The 17,783-nt window shown below is 52.0% G+C and overlaps 4 protein-coding genes across 4 annotated transcripts; 1 reads left to right on the forward strand and 3 right to left on the reverse strand.

Annotated features, from left to right (window-relative positions):
- Positions 1 to 36: 36 nt before the first annotated feature.
- On the reverse strand, positions 37 to 1,528 carry FTJAE_5813 (pre-mRNA-splicing factor prp46; the record flags this gene model as incomplete). The annotated part of the gene is made up of 3 exons (XM_037352361.1): positions 37 to 122; positions 182 to 346; positions 400 to 1,528. The coding sequence occupies 3 exons, from the start codon at positions 1,526 to 1,528 to the stop codon at positions 37 to 39; spliced, it is 1,380 nt and encodes a 459-aa protein (XP_037207095.1).
- A 415-nt stretch (positions 1,529 to 1,943) lies between these two features.
- FTJAE_5814 (26S proteasome non-ATPase regulatory subunit 10) lies at positions 1,944 to 3,091 on the forward strand (the record flags this gene model as incomplete). Its single annotated transcript, XM_037352362.1, has 8 exons — positions 1,944 to 1,995; positions 2,056 to 2,081; positions 2,139 to 2,267; positions 2,328 to 2,430; positions 2,483 to 2,496; positions 2,551 to 2,782; positions 2,839 to 2,933; positions 3,035 to 3,091. 8 exons carry the CDS (start codon positions 1,944 to 1,946, stop codon positions 3,089 to 3,091), a joined length of 708 nt encoding a protein of 235 aa, XP_037207096.1.
- Positions 3,092 to 3,232: 141 nt separating this feature from the next.
- FTJAE_5815 (TATA element modulatory factor) lies at positions 3,233 to 5,968 on the reverse strand (the record flags this gene model as incomplete). Its single annotated transcript, XM_037352363.1, has 3 exons — positions 3,233 to 4,183; positions 4,241 to 5,700; positions 5,776 to 5,968. 3 exons carry the CDS (start codon positions 5,966 to 5,968, stop codon positions 3,233 to 3,235), a joined length of 2,604 nt encoding a protein of 867 aa, XP_037207097.1.
- A 1,023-nt stretch (positions 5,969 to 6,991) lies between these two features.
- On the reverse strand, positions 6,992 to 16,819 carry FTJAE_5816 (uncharacterized protein; the record flags this gene model as incomplete). The annotated part of the gene is made up of 2 exons (XM_037352364.1): positions 6,992 to 15,138; positions 15,337 to 16,819. 2 exons carry the CDS (start codon positions 16,817 to 16,819, stop codon positions 6,992 to 6,994), a joined length of 9,630 nt encoding a protein of 3,209 aa, XP_037207098.1.
- Between the last annotated feature and the right edge of the window lie 964 nt (positions 16,820 to 17,783).

Here is a 17,783-nt window from a genome sequence, read left to right on the forward strand (position 1 = left end):
ATGAAGAAGAAAATAATACTACCTCTAATCGCTCCTTTAAAACTTTCGTCGGGCCAGTGTGGGCTTCCATTCGAGGGGGTGTGATTCTTCTGTTGCTGTTTCGTCTTGCTTCCAGATTTTGACTGGGATAGATGCATTAGCGAGGCAAAGACAAGCATGCCGAGGCAAGATAGAGACTTACTTGTTTTATCAGCTTCACCACAGATCAGACGTAGGCCAGAGCGATCGAACGTTGAGCTCATGATACCTGCCTCGGCATCAAGAGAACCGGGTTGAGCTGTGGTATCAAGAGATTGAAATCGATGGCCAGTCTTCCAATCCCAAAAGCTCATGGAGCCATTATCGCCTGTAGTTCAAATTAGACACATGTGGCGAGGAAGATCGAATCGTATCGCTTACCTCCTGTAAAGAAGACATTTTGCTCGTTTACACTCATGGTGTTAATAATAGCATTATGGCCCTCGAAGTTCTGCATAAAAGCACCTTCAGGGCACTTCCATTGCTTGACGCTCCCTGTGCTGCCACTAGCAAATGTGAACTCTGATGGATGTGTTGCTAGAGCACGAACACCTTTCTTGTGATGAGTTAGCACACCCATGGTCTTGCCAGCTGCGAGATCCCAGAGTCGGACTGTCGAATCCAAAGATCCGGTGATAACTTGAGGGTCAGCCTCTTGACAAACAAGATCAGAAACCGTCTGGGTGTGGCCAGACAGAACGTGTATGTTACTCCTGGTCCGCATATCCCAGACACGCGCAACACCATCGCGACCGCCAGTGACCAGAACATCGAGGGTTGGATGTAGGGCAAGAGTATAGACACCGCTGAGGTGTCCGTGGTAGTGGCGAATGACTTTGTTAGTCTCGAGATCCCAGCACTTGACCATCTTGTCTTCGCCACAAGAGAAGAGGTAAGGATGACGAGGGGACACTGCGAGGCCGCGCACAGTACTGATATGTCCAGTAAGGGTCAGCCTCAGCGAGCCCGTGGCCAAGTCCCAAATCTTGATAGTTCGATCACCTGCGCCGCTTGCAAACCATTTGTTGCCAGGTTCAACGGCCAGACTACGCACCCAACCGAGATGACCAGAGATAACCCTCATTAACTTCCATGGCGCGTGCCATTCTGGTTTCTGCTGCTGAAGGCCTTGCACTCCTCTTGACGTAAGACTCATGTTCTGTGGTGTGCTTTCGTCCCTGGCAGCAGGAGCAGATGCCTTGCCCGAACTAGGCGCACCCTCGAGGAGTTTCATTGCTGGGCGAGCAGGCACACCAGCCTTAGACGTTTTCTTCCCAGGCTGTTTCGTTGGGAGCTTCGCAGTAATTGATGGCGGTAAAGTCTCGACATCTGAGTATTCATTGTGGAACCGTCTCTTGATGATGGGGTCCTCGGACGCGTCGTCTAGCTTCTGGCGCTTTGTAGTCGATCGCTCGGATGCATGAGCGTAGACTGTTCTCGAGACGTTCGCATTTTGTGCGGCAAGAATATTGAGTCGAAGAGCATCTTGAGGCACTTCTGGTGTCTCCATGATGTATGGGCGCTCGTGTTTGCGACTCAAAAGCACTAGGATGGCCGCTCGGGATGATGATGATGATGATGATAAACCGGGATATCTTTTGTGATGGAAGCGTGTAAAGGCTGGCAGCCGCGTGTGGCGCTAGTTTTTTCTACACACTAGCGCCACAGATGTGTGGCTAAGAGGATCGGTCTCCTAAGGTACTCCGTACTACCTAAACTGGAAGATAAGGTGCTGTATCCTGCTCTCCACGTACCTGACTTGATTCCTGCTAGCTCTCTTCTGCGCTAACAGGGATCTACGTAAGATCAGCTACCTACGGCCAGTCGTCACACTAACAAGCAGCACCTGTTTGATACCTCCAAAGCGACGGGAGTTTATTAACAACATTAATCTTCTTATCAGCTTCTGTCGCTTCGTAGGCAGTATGGATATGGACGATAAGTTTCCTCTTCATACCGCTGCTCGTGAGGGGCGAGGTATGCTTAATGAATTATACAAACTCCATGACTGGGATCACCACTAATCTGCATATATAGTAACTGTTTTTGAAGGGCTTCTCAAGGTCAGCATTCATATTTATAAGTGAACTGTATGTCTCAGACATTGATTACTTGGACAGTCAGACCCAAAATTGTCGCAACGGAAGGACAATGATGGTCGGTATCCAATACACTGGGCAGCTTCATCTAACAACTTGGACATCGTCCAGTTGTTAGCCAACCAACGCTGTTTCGATGCTGATGTCCAGGTGAGCAACGACTTCTCATTGAAAGTCCCCCCCTCCAGAACTATAACTGACGCATTCTAGGATGAAAGCGGGTGGTCTCCTTTGATGATCTCAGCCAGTGTTCCGGAGGGTGAAGCTGTTGTCAAACTTATCATGTCCAAAGACGCGGACGTGAACCTTAAGAGTAAGTCTTGCTCTCCATCTATCAATTCAAATATACTCACCGGACCTCGAAGACTCTGCTGGACAGGTAAAGCTTCCATCACTAAGTCTGAATCGAGAAGCATCTAAGCTCACCATATAGACTGCCCTTCACTTTGTCGCCTCCAAGAAGAACCTTGATATTGCCCGCGTTCTTATCGACAATGGCGCGTCGACCCGAGTACGCGATCGCAGGGGACAGTATCCCATACATCGCGCTGCTGCTGTCGGTTCTGTGCCAATGGTGACTCTGCTTCTCAGAAACAGAAGTCCGCTAAACCCTGCTGATAATGAGGGTTTCACCCCCCTCCATCACGCAATTGCAGAGGGACATGGTAAAAAGCTTCTCTTTGCCACCGGCGTCAAAAAGTCACTGACCTCTGTTCCTCAGGAGACACTGCTGTTGCCCTGCTCAAAGAAGGCGCTGATTTCACCCTAAAGAACAGCGCGGATGAGCTAGCACTTGATCTGGCACCAGATAAAGAAGTATGTATATCTCTAAAACACTATTGAACATGGAGTTTTTGGCTCTCTTCTCTTCGCACCACTCTATAAACTCCCATCTAACTCTGTCTCTGTGTCAACAGGTACGCCGATATGTCTTACAAGGTGCAGAGCGTGAGGGTATCGAGTTGCCAGGGTAGCTAGGAATACATGCTGGAAGAAGGAAGAAAAAAGGTGCAACACATCACGACTTTTCCCGAGTCTAAGATGCAAAAACGAGAAAGCAATGAAAATAAGGCAGAAGATAACCAAGTAAAATAGAATCAATCTCTTCCCTTTTCTTACTTCATCACGGTCCGTTCCACCAACTCACGATACATATCCTTAACGTCCTGAACATCAGCCTTGAGCTCCTCAACGAGCTCGCTCTTCTCGCCCAGCATCTCTAATGTTGTCTGGTATCGCGAGTTGATATTCTCTACTTCTGCTTCTAACTCTGTTACCCGTGCTGAAGCGGTTTTTTGTGTTTCCAGCTCTGTCATTAGGTTCACAATATCAGATCGCGCTTCGTCTCGCTGGCTGCATACACGAGCCATCTCTTCTTTGGCAGCCACCTTTTCGGCTTCCAGTCGTCGAATTGCCGCGCTCATTCTCTCGACGAGCTGAACGGAAGGACCTGCCCCAACTGTCGAGACCGAAATCATGTCTTGCGCAACGTTGCGGGGAGATGAAGGGTCACCGTCATCTAGACCGTCATCACGATCTGGCGGCGGTGATGCGGCGCGTGGTGACTCGGTAGGTGGCTCAAAGGGCGAGAAAGGAGGTGGGGGAGGTATCGCATGACCGGCCGTGGACAAAGCGCTAGGACGAGGGGGTTGACTGGACATTCTTCGTCCAAAGAAGAAGCCATCGCCGGCGCTTTCGGTTTGGCTTCCCGGTGTGGGCACTCGGCGAGGCTGTCTTGCTGGTACAGGAAGCCCTATGAAGTCCGAGCTAAAGGTTCGGGCAACAGAAAGCAATGGGGAATCGGGTCTGCTCTGAGACCGGGGTGTGCTTGTAGCAACATCGTCTGCCCATTGCCTTCGTTCGGCCTCGGCCGAAACCTCCCTGCTCGCCGCTCGCTGTTGCTTCTCGAGCTCGTTGCGTGCCTGTTCAAGGGCCGTCTCCACGCTCTTGTGTTGGATTCTGAGGGCAGCAAGCTCTTCACGACATGTCTCGAGTTCCTGCCGAGCGACTGTGAGAGCTGGACTAACGTCCTGCAGCTCATCCTCGAGTCGCTTATACCGAGTTGCCTGTTGAAGATGTCAGCCATCTTCCCCCTTTTTTAGTGTCAAGAATATATAATTTACCGCGTCACGAGCCTTCTTCCGCATTTCCGACTCTCGCCGTTGCGCTTCGTCCCTCTCCTTTTCAAGGCTGGCAGCCTTGGCCAGGAGTGAGGTCTCTATACCTTGCCAGTTCTCGCTGGCTGATGCATACTGCGATTGGAGGGTTTCAATATGTCGTATCAACTTGATGTCACCACCAGATCCTGCAGAAGCCTCCTCGGCCGTCACTCTCATTGCCTCGAGTTTGCCCTCGACCGCTCTCAGCTCAAGTTTCAGCTCTTCTTCAATATTCCGACCACGTTCCAATGCCCGGTCTAACTTCTCTTGCCACTCAATCTCAGTCAGGTGCAATTTCTCAACCAATGCCTCTTTTTCTGACCGCAGTGATGCGATAGTACGGTCAAGTTCCTGCTGTTTGTTCTTCTCAACATCCAGCGCCTTTTTCAATGCCTCAGTATGGGTGGCTTGTATTTGCTCAGTCTTGGCTTTAGATTCTTGCTCCAGCCGTCGATATGCCTCCTCCTTGACAGCTTTGTCTTTCTTCAGGGCGTCGAGTTCCTTCTGGAGCATAGCGTTCGCTTTTCGCACTTCCTCATTTCTCTGCTCTTGCTCTTCCTTGTTGTTTATCCGACTACGCAGAGATTCCACCTCGGCTAGAGCCTTTTCTTTACCTTGTTTGAGTTCATTGGCCTGCTTCTCGTTGTCTATAATCTGGGTGCGCAGCTTGCGAACCGTTGTTCGGAACTTTTGCTCTGAAGTTGAAAGCTTTCGTCCTTCCTCCATCAGCAGAGCGATCTTCTCATCCTTTTCGGCCAATTTGCGCTCTACACTACCTGCTTCAGCAGAGCTTGCAGTCTGCCTAGCTGCATCGGCGGCATTTTTGGATAGAAACTGCAATTTGGCTTGTAGCGAGTCGATTTGCTCAATGTACTCTTGAATCTCTTCTGCACGAGGCGCGTGAGCTTGAGGGGCGTCCTGGTCTTTCTGTGACTCTTCAACTGAAGCATCTACGATCTGTGGTGCCTCTACGGGATGCCTGATATCTGATATTGGGCTGTTCGGCTTTTGCTGGATGCTGGATTTTTCCGTAACTTCTTCTGGTGTACTTCGAGGTTCGGCCTCAAAAGGCGGCTCAACGATAATCGGGGTGGGAAAATCATGCTTGAGGTTTTGTTCACTAACCTCCTGACTATCGCTTCCTTCAGATGTCGCTGGTTGTTCAGCTGGGGGGGCGGAAGCTGGGCTGTCAGAGGAGGTTGACTTGTCGACTTGGTTGGCGGATTCAGTTGGCTTGATTTCCGGTACTTCGATGCTTTGTCTCGTCACTACGGGTTCAGTGCTAGCAGGGCGCTCCTTATCAACCGAACTACGAGAAGTATCGATGGAGCTGCGAGGAGACGATTGTGAGGTTCGCGAGGCCATAGCCTTGGCCAACCTGGCTTGTAGACGATCATTGGCACGGTTGGGCTTCGGGGCGGCAGCTATAAAGAACAAGGAGTCAGCATGCGACAGTCTGCCCACATAATAACACGGTAGAGGAGAGAATAGAGGCATACCAGATGCAGTCGGTTTGGGGCTTGGTGATGGCGAGGGCGAGGGCGCGGGCGCGGCCTTCATTCCCTGCTGCTGCTCATATCCTTGTGCTGCCTGTTGGTCTTCGTCAAGTAGGTTGTCGAGACGATTCTCGACGCCTTCGAAGGCCGACGAGAGGAACGCTCCCCAGCGCGACCCTTTGCCCGGCGCAGTCATGGTCGAATGACGAGAGCGCCCGAGATGTTGGGTCACAGCTCGTCGTTGTCGGTCGTCAACTGATTGACGTGATCGCTGGTGGTCACCTCATCGATGTGCCGCAGAAGAAGTTGATGTAGCGCCTGGGAGCGGCGCTTGAGTAGGCCAGGTTGTACTGCAGCTGCAATGTAGGTGTGTAGTTGTAGTTCGGTGGTGGTGATTTGCAGGGCAACGTTGGCTTGAAGGTTGAGGTGTCGTCAGCGCAACTTGAGAGTGGCATGTACTAAGGTTAGTGGGTGGTAAGTGGAGTGAGACATGGATCTCAAGACCAGGGAGGATGCTCCAGGATGATTAGAACAAGGGACAGGCTACATGTATTGGAATTACCTCTATCATTGCCTGATGAAGTCACCCAAGGAATTCAATTTAATTACCATGTGAATTGGATTGAATTGCCCCCAACTCGTGTACTTCCGTAACTTAAAAGTGGCGTTAGTACAGCCAGGAAAATGGCCAAAAATTGACAAATAGAGTAGAAAAGGTGCCCTTTGCCTCTATAGCAATGTGACTTGATAAGAGTCGACACAAAGAGACCTCCAATAATCAAGATTATTCAGCTTCAATAACGAGCAACTTCTAAACTAAAAAACTATTTATTGAGTTTACATCGTGCCTTGTTACCTGGGTATACATGTAGTACAACAGCTCGCTATATCCAGCATATAAGGTACAGTCCAAGTACATACTTATCCAGACTGCAAATACCATACCAGTCCATGATCAATATCCAATGCTAGAATATACTCGAAGCACCAAATCCCAGACATGCCATGAGTTGATAATGTCAAGCCAAACCTAAACACCGACCATATCCATGTTGGTGCCATGTTGACGTAGAACGTGGTTACCAAAAACAAGAGCACCACATCGAAATGCATGAAGTAGTGACAAACATCCAAATAGCATTGGCAAACACGCTCGCTTGAAATAGGCTCTCATGTATCGTTCGTTCGTTCGTTCGTTCATCCATCATCTGATCACTCCTCATCCAGCGATCTTCTTCCACCAACTTGTGCGAGGTGTTGTTGTTGTTGCCTCCATAAAGGTTGGCGCTCGACGGCTGTGATGTCGTTCGTCACTACCTTCCGAGCGCCTATCTCGGTGACGTTCTCTATCTCGACCGCCGCGCTCACGATCGTCTCGCCTTGCTCGTCGCCTTCGCCGATCTTCGGCCTCTTCTGTGGGCTCTTCCTCGTATTTCGATCGATGAGCTCGACGAGCTTCACGTCTTCCCATCTCATCCTCGGTCTGTCCACCATTTGCTTCACCCCCGTCACCGAGGTCAGGAGGAGGGGGCGCATCGGAGTGTTCCTTGACCCATGATGAAGTTCCAGAATGAGGCCAAGCTGGAGCCTGCGGCCTCTCTTCGCGACGATGGGATCTCCGCTGATTATATTCGTCTGCAGATTGCTGACTTCGTCGCTGACGACCTTCCTCCTCTTCAGCACCTCGAGCAGCTCGCTTTGTGTCGCGGCGGCGGCGTTCACGTTTGGCAGCTCGACGAGCCTCTTCGTCTTCGGCTTGTTCTGCGGCTGCGGCTGCTTCCTGTTCTCTACGCAAGCGCCTACGTTCAGCTCTTTGTGCCTCCTTTTCCTCTTGCAGTCGTTGTTGTTCTTCTTGCGCATGTCGCTCCTCCTGGGCTCGTCTTGCATCTTCATCACGCTGTCGTCTGCGTTCAGCACGGCGGGCTTCTTTGTCTTGCCTTAGAGGATCGGCCTCTTCCTCGCGCTGTCGACGTCGTTCACGGCGTGCCTCATCTCGAGCTCGACGCGCTGCTTCCTCGGGGTCAGGACCACTTTCAGCAGCCCTCTTGGCCCTGCGTGCAGCGCGTCTTGCTTCGCGGTCAGCATCTACTAATACTGCATCACCATCCATTTTGGCGCTACGTAAGGCCTCGTCGTCAGTTGTTGCATAGGTACTGCGACGTCGCAGAGGGTCAGGTCGTTCAGTCTTCGGCGTTCGCAAACCACTGAAGAGGCCAGCGAAACCTGAGGACTTCTTGGAACTTCGCGGAGGTGCGTCAAAGGGAACGTCAGGCTCCACCATCACGGGCTCTTCATCCTTCGATCTCTTGGCTCGCCGACGTCGTTCGGTATCTACCACGGCAACGTCTTCCTCTTCGCGTGATCGTGGTTTGTGAGACCGGCGGCGCTCGCGTCTATCGGGCGCGAGTTCGGGATCTACCATAACCAAATCATCGTCCTCATGCGACCGTGGTTTATCTGAACGACGTCGTTCATACCTATCAGGCACAGGAGCAGCGCCGGACATCATTGCATCTTCATCTTCGCGTGATCGAGGTTTACGCGACTTGCGGCGATTGCTTAATTCATCCTCGCCCATGAGCACATCTTCAGGAGGAGGCGATACAAGTCCGCGAGCATTAGTAGAGTGGCGACGTTTGCTGCTGATGCCGTCTTTTTTCTCGCGCACGGTAGCGGAACGAGTGAGTGGTGGTTTACTGAACAAAGCAGTGCCACGAGATCGTGATGGAGTCTTCTCAACTTTGTCAGATGATGAACCCTTAGACGACGTCTTTTCCTCTCGTCGTCTATGTCTAGTTGACTTCTCTTGGGGCTCATCCCTCTCTTCATGTGGTGTCGCAGCCCACCGACCAAATGAAGTTCCTTCGCGATGAATTTTGGGTCTTCGAGACTGCTTCGGCTCAGGTGGTGGCGTCAATGGAGGATCTGGAACTGGAGGAGGCGGAGGAGCATCGCGACGGGATTTGCTCTTCCTACTTTTCCTTTCTTTCTTTGGCGATAAGTCGATGACCTCAACAATCTCGTCATCTGCAGGGGCTTCCGGGACGTGGTCCTTTGGGAGTACCTCTGGTTCCTTCTCTTCATCTTCGAGAATAGCTTCATTTTCGACGTCACTCGATTCTTTATCCGCAGTGACTTCAGCGTCCGCTTCTTGATCCTCATCGTTGTCCTCGGCTTCCATGTCCGACTTCTCATCTTCAGGAGAGTTGCCGGATTCAACTACATCCGCTTCCTCACCTTCTGCTGCTGCGGGAGCCTCTTCTTTCGCGGCTAACTCTGCAGCACGCTGGGTAGCGTTCTCCTCTAAAACTCTTAGTCGTTCGGTGTCCTTTCTGCCGAGCCTACCTTTTCTTGCTTTCTTGAATTGGAGGGAGTCAAGCTCCTCAAGTTCTTTCGTGACCACCTCACGAGCTGCAGCTTCTGCCGCCTCTTTAGCGGCTGCCTCCTCAGCATCAGTATCGTCTCCCCCCTTGCTCATTTCGCCATTATCGATATCCTCTTCCTCTTCCTTGTCCTCGTCTGCTTTTTCTTCTTCCTCTTCCTGCTCATCCTCTTCAGCATCATCAGCTCCGAGGTCTTCTTCCGCAGCTGCTGTTTCCTTAGCGGCACGTTCTTCGGCGCGTTTCGCTGCGTTATCCTCCAAGACTCGAAGCCGCTCGGTGTCTTTTCGGCCCAGTCTGCCCTTTCTTGACTTCTTCGCTTGTAGGGCCTCAAGTTCCTCCTCTTCCTCAGCGATAGCTGCCTCCTCTGCTTCCCGAGCTGCTGTCTCCTCTGCTTCTTGGATTGCCAACTCTTCTTCGTCTGCTTCAGGCTCTTCCTCTCCGTCTTCCTCTCCGTCTTCCTCTTCTTCTTCACCTTCCCCTTCCTCCTCACCTTCATCGTCTTCCTCAGGCGGATGGATCATAGCAGCCTCAGCGGCAGCACGTTCTTCTGCGCGCCTTGCTACATTCTCCTCCAATATGGCAAAGCGTTCAATATCCTTCCTGCCTAACCTGCCCTTTCTTGCTTTCTTGGCTTTAAGGGCCTCGAGCTCGGCTTCCTCTTCCCTCGCAATAGCTGCCTCTTCAGCTTCTTCGTCTTGTATCTCTAGAGGCTCCGGCTCTGGCTCCGGCTCTGGCTCCTCCTCCTCCTCCACTCTTCCGGTCTCTCCCACACCTTCGATATCAGGCTCCTCCTGAACGACTTCAGTCTCAGCCTCAACAGCAGCTCGCTCCTGTTCACGGCGGGTAGCATGTTCCGTCAAGACGATAAATCTCTCGGTGTCCTTCCGACCAAGCTTTCCCTTCTTTGCCTTCTTTTTCATTAAAGTTGCCAGTTCTGCCTCTTCCTCAACGATTACCGCTCGCTCGGCCTCCTCCAGGCCATTATCTTCAGGCTCAGGTTCAGCAGCTTCAGATTCTGGTTCGGGTTCGGGTTCACCAAGCCCTGCTTCAGCCTCTGCCACCGCGTCTTTTGCATCTCGGATTGCCGCCTCCTCAGCACGTTTAGCAGAATTCTCTGTCAGCGCTTGGAATCTTTCAGTATCTTTGCGGCCCAATTTTCCTTTCTTAAGCCTCTTCTTCGTCAATGCAGCCAACTCGGCCTCTTCTTCTGCGATGAAGGCAGCTTGTGCCGCCGCCTCAGCTAACTTAGCTTCGGCTATGGCCGTTTCATCTTCCTGATGATCAGGCTCAGCAAGTTCCTCGGCTTCAGGTTCTAGCTCCTCAGCCAACTCGTCTTCCTCGCCGTCTTCAGCATCGACAAATTCATCGTCCTCCTCTTCCTCAGCTCGGGGGACGTCTCCTAGATCCTCCCCTGCTTCCTTGGCTGCCTCAGCTTCGGCACGCTTTGCAGCATTTTCGACAAGGATATTAAATCGCTCAGTATCAGAACGACCCAGTTTGCCTTTCTTTGCTTTCTTCTTGTTTAATGCTGCAAGTTCTGCCTCTTCCTCTGCAGCAATAGCTGCTGCTTCAGCGTTGGCTGCCTCCTGGGCAGCTACCTCTTCTGCATCATGGTTCTCCTCGGGCTCCGGTTCAAGAATATCATCAACCCCGTCAGGCATCAATTCTTCAGCCTGGCCGTCAGGTTCGGTTTCCTTGATAGCGCGTTCTCCCGCGCGTATAGCTGCGTTTTGCATCAACAAATCAAAGCGTTCTGTATCCTTTCTGCCAAGTTTGCCCTTTCGCGTCTTTTTAAGAGTAAGGGCAGCGAGCTCCTCCTCTTCTTCAGCAGCAATAGTAGCAGCTATAGCGGCGGCTTCGGCTTCGATAGCGGCAGCTTCAGCATCGTCCTGGCCGGGAGTCTCTTCTTCTTCTTCAGCAGCATCTTCTGGGGTAGTATGGGCCAGAGCTTGAGCGGCGGCCTCCTTTGCTGCCTGCTCTTCAGCGCGCCTTGAAACATTTTCTGTTAAAACTGTGAACCTCTGGGTATCCTTGTTTCCGAGCCTTCCTTTCCGTGCCTTCTTAGCTTCAAGAGAAGCAAGCTCTGCTTCTTCTTCTGCGGCTATGGCAGCCGCCTCAGCAGCGGCTTCGTCATCAATATCAGGAACCGGGGCATCAGGGGCATCAGGGGCATCTTCACCAGTCTCTTCAGGCTCCAGGGTTGGTTCCTCAAGCTCTTCTTCGTCAAGTAGCTCTTCCATGGCCGGGACTTCCTCAGCGGCAGCCTCAACCTCACGGGCCGCTTGTTGCTCGGCTCGTTTCACAGCATTCGAGGACAACTGCTCAAAACGCTCTGTATCCTTGCGTCCTAGTTTACCCTTCTTGGCCTTCTTGGCTGCTAAGATGGCCAGTTCTTCGTCCTCAGCGTCAGCAACAGCCGCAGCTTCGGCTTCAGCAGCCTCTCTTGCCGCTATCTCCTCAGCCTCGGCAGCGGCGGCAGCTTCGGCAGCTGCAGCTTCTTGAAGTGCTTGCTCTTCGGCTTCCTTGGCAGCTCGTTCCTCAGCAACCTGTGCTTCCCTTGCAACCTTGTTTCCCAGAAGATAGTCAAATCGATCTGTATCTTTGCGTCCCAACTTTCCTTTTCTCTGCTTTTTTGCTTCTAGGGCAGCAAGCTCTTCTTCTTCTTGGGCGATCACTGCCGCAGCCTCAAATTCAGCAGCCTCTCTCGCCACCGCTTCTTCCTCAGCAGCAGCAGTGAGCTCGGCTTCCTTAGTTGCTTGCTCTTCAGCTCTCTTGGTAGCGTTTTCGTTGAGGAGGGTGTATCGTTCCATATCCCTCTTGCCTAGCTTGCCTTTCCTTGCCTTCTTCGCCTCTAGGTCTGCAATTTCTTGTTCCTCATCAGCAACTAAGGCCATAGCCTCTGCTGCTGCAGCATCTTCTTCAGAGGATGACTCTTTTTTAGCAACTGGTAGCTCCGGGGCATTTTCGAAGAGTAAATCCTCGATATCAGCTGGGGGATCATTGATATCTACAGACTCGGCAATAGTGGCTTCTTGGTCTTCCTCAGCGGCTTCTTCGTGTGCTGCATGTCTGGCTCTTTGGGTGGCGTTCTCAGTGAGGAAAGCAAATCTATCGCTGTCCTTTTTGCCAAGTTTGCCCTTCCTGTCTCTCTTAGCAATTAAGGCAGCTAGCTCTTCTTCCTCTTCAGCAGCAATAGTAGCAGCAATGGCAGCTGCTTCTGCCTCAATAGCGGCCGCCTCGGCTGCTTCAGCATCGGCTTCAGCATCGGCTTCGGCATCTTCTTCAGCATCAGCAGGAATTTCAGTAGCGAGATCTTCAACTTCAAGAACAGGCTCTTTCATTACTTCTGACCCAGCAGCCTTCTCGGCTCGTTGAGTTGCATTCTCGGTCAGGATAGCAAATCGGTCACTATCCTTTTTCCCAAGTTTGCCCTTCCTATTCTTCTTTGCAGTTAGGGCAGCTAATTCATCCTCCTCTTCGGCAATAAGGAGAGCTTCAGCCTCTGCTGCCTCTCTGGCTGCAGCCTCTTCAACAGCAGCTGCCTCAGCTGCAGCTGCCTGCTCTGCTTCAGCTTGTGCGGCTGCTTCAGCCTCAGCAGCTGCTTGGGCAGCTGCCTTTTCTTGAGCCGCTTTCTCTGCCCGTGCCGTGCTATTGGCAGTAAGGAGGTTATAGCGGTCGGTATCTTTCTTCCCAAGCTTGCCCTTTCGCTCTTTCTTGGCAATCAAAGCAGCAAGTTCGGATTCTTCATCGGCAATAGCAGCGGCTTCTGCTTCAGCAGATGCAATAGCATCAGGGTCAATAGCCTCAGCAGAAACCTCATCTGTGGCTGGTTCAAGAGAAGCTTCGTTAACTCCTGTCTCAGGCTCCGGTGCAGGATCTTCAAGTTGCTGGGCAGTCAGGGCTATTTCTTGAGCTCGCCTTTCTGCATTTTCCGATAAAGCAGCAAATCGATCAGCGTCTTTCTTTGCAAGCTTACCCTTCTTAGCCTTCTTAGTAGTTAATGCAGCCAGCTCGGCTTGTTCCTCAGCAACAGCTGCATCCTCTGCTTCGCGAGCTGCTGCTGCGACTTCTGCTTCCTTTGCAGCCTGCTCCTCAGCCTCCGCTGCTGCTGCAGCGGCGGCAGCTACTTCTTCTGCTTCCTTGGTGGCTTGTCGCTGTGCAGCATTTTCTGTGAGAATATTAAAACGGTCGGCATCCTTCTTGACAAGCTTCCCTCTTTTAGCTTTCTTAGCGGCAAGAGTGGCAAGCTCTGCCTCTTCATCAGCAATCAGGATAGCTTCAGCTTCGCTTGCTGTTATAGCTTCCGCTTCTGCTGCGGCTGTAGCTGCTTCTTCTGCTTCTGCTGCAGCTGCTACAGCTTCCTCGGCTTCTTTTGCAGCCTGCTCCTCAGCCTCCGCTGCTGCTGCTGCTGCTGCTGCTGCGGCAGCTACTTCTTCTGCTTCTTTTGCAGCTAGTCGTTGCGCAGCATTTTCTGTGAGGATGTTGTACCGCTCTGTATCCTTTTTCCCAAGCTTGCCTTTCCTTGTCTTCTTTGCGTCTAGACTGGCTAACTCTGCTTCTTCCTCTGCTATAATAGCTGCGTCAGGAGCTGTGACAGGATCAGAATCAGCAGATGCTGCGTCTATGTCCACAAGCGGTTGCTCAGGCTCTGGTTCGGGTTGAGCTTCTGCCACCACCTCCGTATTACCATGGGTGGTTTCTTCAAGCTCTCCTTGAGCTTCGACAGCAGCAATCGTTTCAGCTTGCTTAGCTGCTCGTTCGGCTCGTTCGGCAGCCCTTTGAGTGAGGACTTCAAAGCGCTCCACATCCTTCTTCTTAATCAGGTTACCGCCACGCTTGATCTTCTTAGCGGTGAGATCTGCAAGTTCCTTCTCTTCTTCAGCAGCAATTGCAGCCTCCGCTTCACGGGCAGCGGTCGCTTCAGCCTCACGTGCTGCCAGCGCATCTGCTTCGCGGGCTGCAGTCTCCTCGGCTTCCTTAGCAGCCTGCGCCGCGGCTGCTTCCTCGGCCTCTTTGGTAGATTTTTCCTGAGCTCGCTTTACTGAGTTGCCAACCAAGGTCATTAGTCGAGCCGTTTCGTTCTTTGTTAGCTTGACCTTCTTGGCTTTCTTGGCTTTCAGCACCGCCATTTCCTCCTCTTCCTTGGCAGCTACTTCAGCTTCAGCTTCTGCGGCGGCTTGGACTGCAGCTTCGGCGTCTGCAGCAGCTTGGGCAGCGGCTTCGGCTTCGGCTGCTGCCGCCGCCGCCAGTTCTTCTGCTTCTCTCGCTGCTTGTTCCTCGGCTCGTTTCGCTGCATTATTGATCAAGAGATTCAGCCGTTCCTGCTCTTTTTTGACAAGTTTTCCTTTCTTCGCCTTCTTCGACTGCAGGCTCTCCATTTCCGCCTCTTCCTGCGCAATTTCAGTGGCAAGTGCAGTGTCAGCTTCTGCAGCTGCTTCCGTGGCAAAGCCATCCTGGTCTGTCTCTTGAGCAAGAAATTCATTAAGACGTACCGCCGGGGCAACTGGAGCAGCGGAAATAGCTTCAGCTTCCCGGGCTGCTTGAGCTTCGGCCCTCCTTGAGATATTCCCTTCGAGCAGAGTAAGGCGTTCTTGATCCTTTTTCAGCAACTTTCCATTGCGTTTCTGCTTCTTCGCCAACAGTGTCGCAAGCTCCTCGTTCTCCTTTGCGGCTTCAGCGTCTTCCGCGGCCTGTAAAGCGGCAGCTTCGGCGTCAGCTGCCGCTTGTGCGTCAGCGGCCACTTGTGCAGCTTCAGCGGCCGCTGCCATCTCAGCATCGCGAGTAGCTCGAGCTTCAGCTCTTCGGTTGGCATTCCCTTCGAGGAGAGCAAGACGTTCTCGATCCGACTTAAGGAGCCGTCCTCCTCTTTTAGATTTCTTGTCCAAGAGACTGGCAATCTCTTCGTCTTCACGAGCTGCCTCGGCTTCCTCAGCTTCGCGGGCGGCTTGCTCTTCAGCTTCTCTGGCGGCTTGCTCTGGGTCTCCTATTAATCCATCCGTTCAGCTAGTTCTACAAATGTTGGGGGTTGATATTGGGGGAGGGCAGTCAGACAAGGCGAGTTCTCGACGTTCTATAACTTCTCCGCCCAGGGGAATGAAATCCAACTCCAGTTGATTTTTCCATATGACATCATCTCGAGCCTTGCTTCTCAACCCTTCCTCAACATCATGATATGGCTCACCAGTAGCATCGATAAGAAACTCATGTGCATTAGGCTTCTTGTTGTCTATTGAGCCCCAAAAAGCATCGTTAGGATCATCGGCGCCGGAAGTTTTGAAATCGAACGGGTCAACGGCCGGTTTCTTGGGCTTCTTGCCAAAACCCCAACAATCGAGGAGGTCGTCGTTGCCAACAGCCTCGACGGGATCGGGGGCGGGAGAAGGAATATCATCCTCTATTTGAATCAAGTCGCCAGCTTTCTTCTTTTTCTTACCTGTTCCCCATAGATCCCAACCGTCGTCTTCTTTCTTAGGCGGCTCTGGGATTTGATGAGCTTTAAAGAAATTTGACTCACTTGTTTCATCCTCACCTTTCTTTCCTATACCCCATGATCCCCATCCACTCGTCTCCTCTGGTGGAGGTTTTGCCTTTCCAGTGCCAAAAGTACTCCAAAAGTCGTCACCATCCTTGTCTTCAAACGAAGGGGGGTCAGGTGCAGGTGCAGGTATTGAGTCTTGAGCCCCCCAAAGTGAACTTTGTGAATGTTCCTTTTTCCCAGACCAGCCACCCCACTGATCTTCCATTGAAGGGGGTTCAGGTGCAGCTGCCAAAGCAACTTCTTCCATGATTCCCTTCTTCTTGGCCCGGTCTTTTTTGGATATTCCCCAAGTATCCCAAATATCCTTCTTTCCGTTCGGAGGTGCAGTATCAGAATCGAGGGCAAGTTCTTCCAGGATGCCACCAGCCTTGCCCTTCTTTTTTTGACCACTCCAACCCCAAGGATCGTCACCATCTTTTGGTCCCTCGTCGGGTTCAGCGCCCCAGAGCGTGGAAGCATTCTTTTTCTCTTTCTTGGCACCAAAGCCCCAACCATCGTCATCTTCTTCAATTCCTCCTATTTTATCTTTAGGCTTGTCCCAGGGGTTCTCTTCGACCTTGCCTTCTTGTGGTGGCGGCGGCGGTGCCGGTGCTGGAGCCTGTGCTGTTTCACTTTTCCCTCCTCCGCCCCAGCCCCATCCTCCTCCACCAAAGCCCAATTTCGCGCCCCATGAACTGGAGATGCCCTTGGATTCTGGTGGGCTCAAACCAAGATCCAGTTTATTATCCCCAAGATTGATATTCTCGAATGTTGTGGGAGGCTTTGGGGGCGAGTTGCTGTTGCCATCACCATTTCCGTCGCCGGCGCCGCCTGCAGCGTCTCCTCCACTGGCTCCTCCATCTCCTCCGGCATTGTCATCCTTTTGACCGTCGTCTGCTGGTGGAGCCGCAGGCGGCGGCGGTGGTGGAGGAGGAGCAGAAGGTGTTTTTGTTTTCTTCTTCTTTGCCGCTTCGTAGAAACCTTGATGCGAGTTGAAGTCGATGAGGATGTCGGAACTAGGGTCGCTAAGCAGCGCATCATTCGATCGGCGCCGTTCTTTCTGTGCATCTGATGGTGGTTGAGGGGATGGATTGAGCCATGCTGGGGTTCGCATATGGGCATAACGGCTGGTCCCATTCAGGGGCATTGTGGTGTCCGTAGGATCAGAAGAGTCGCAAGATCGAGGGAGGCGACAATACCATCGTGGAGAAAGATCTGGTATAATTAGCGGCCTGTCGGCCACTTTGCGATGTGATGTTGAAGCAGAGACCTGGACAATTTGTATGACGTTAGACAAGACAGACTTTCAAACGTGTTCCAATTCCGGAACTGGATCGCATGACAAGACAGGAATGGGTGGCGGTGGATTCCCCTCAGGAGAGTTCGGGCCGCTGATCGAGGGGTAGGCCGTTGAGCGCCACCCATTTAAAGTCTGTTAAGCTTTTGCATGGGAACATGATTCAAGCAAAAGAGCGACAAGATTTAAATTGCAACTACGCAAGCTGAGCAGAAAATGAAACGAACATACATTTTTATGTAATCTGTGAACGACCCAGGCCCGGGCAATGAGACTCAGTCGGTGACGCAAGGAGCGATCAACCGGCGCACTTGACAAACACTGAAAAACCGGCAGGCCATCGCTTCTTGTCCAATTGTCTGTGAATGCCAGAACATCGACCGCGGCCATTGTGAAGAATGGAGCTTGTGCGAAGACTGAGCGACGTCACACACATGGAAGCTATAAGTATGAACAAGGATAGAATGGCGACGAGGTATCGACAACTGAGCCAAGTCGCCAGAACAAAGGACAGTATGGGATGTCAAGTTTGTGACCGGGCAAATTCGTAGTTTCGTGTAAGTTTTCGTGTAAGTCGTAATCGATTGCAATATCAAGCAGCAGAGTTGCGGGGTCTGGCTCTGTTCGAGGCTGTCGAAAGCGACGCCGTGGCCCGGATGTATTGTCAGGGTCGAGAATAGGTAGGTAATCGTTAGATGATGCTGCACTAGTGATGGGAGAAAAGAGTCGGATCGTCGAAGGAAACAAAATCGAGTCGTTTGTCAAGGCGAAGGAACGTGATGAGCGTGCGTACTGATTGACTGCCGAGTTAATT

This window comes from Fusarium tjaetaba (assembly GCF_013396195.1).
Source record: "Fusarium tjaetaba strain NRRL 66243 chromosome Unknown NRRL66243_c0000110, whole genome shotgun sequence".
In the NCBI taxonomy this organism is placed as follows: domain Eukaryota; kingdom Fungi; phylum Ascomycota; class Sordariomycetes; order Hypocreales; family Nectriaceae; genus Fusarium; species Fusarium tjaetaba.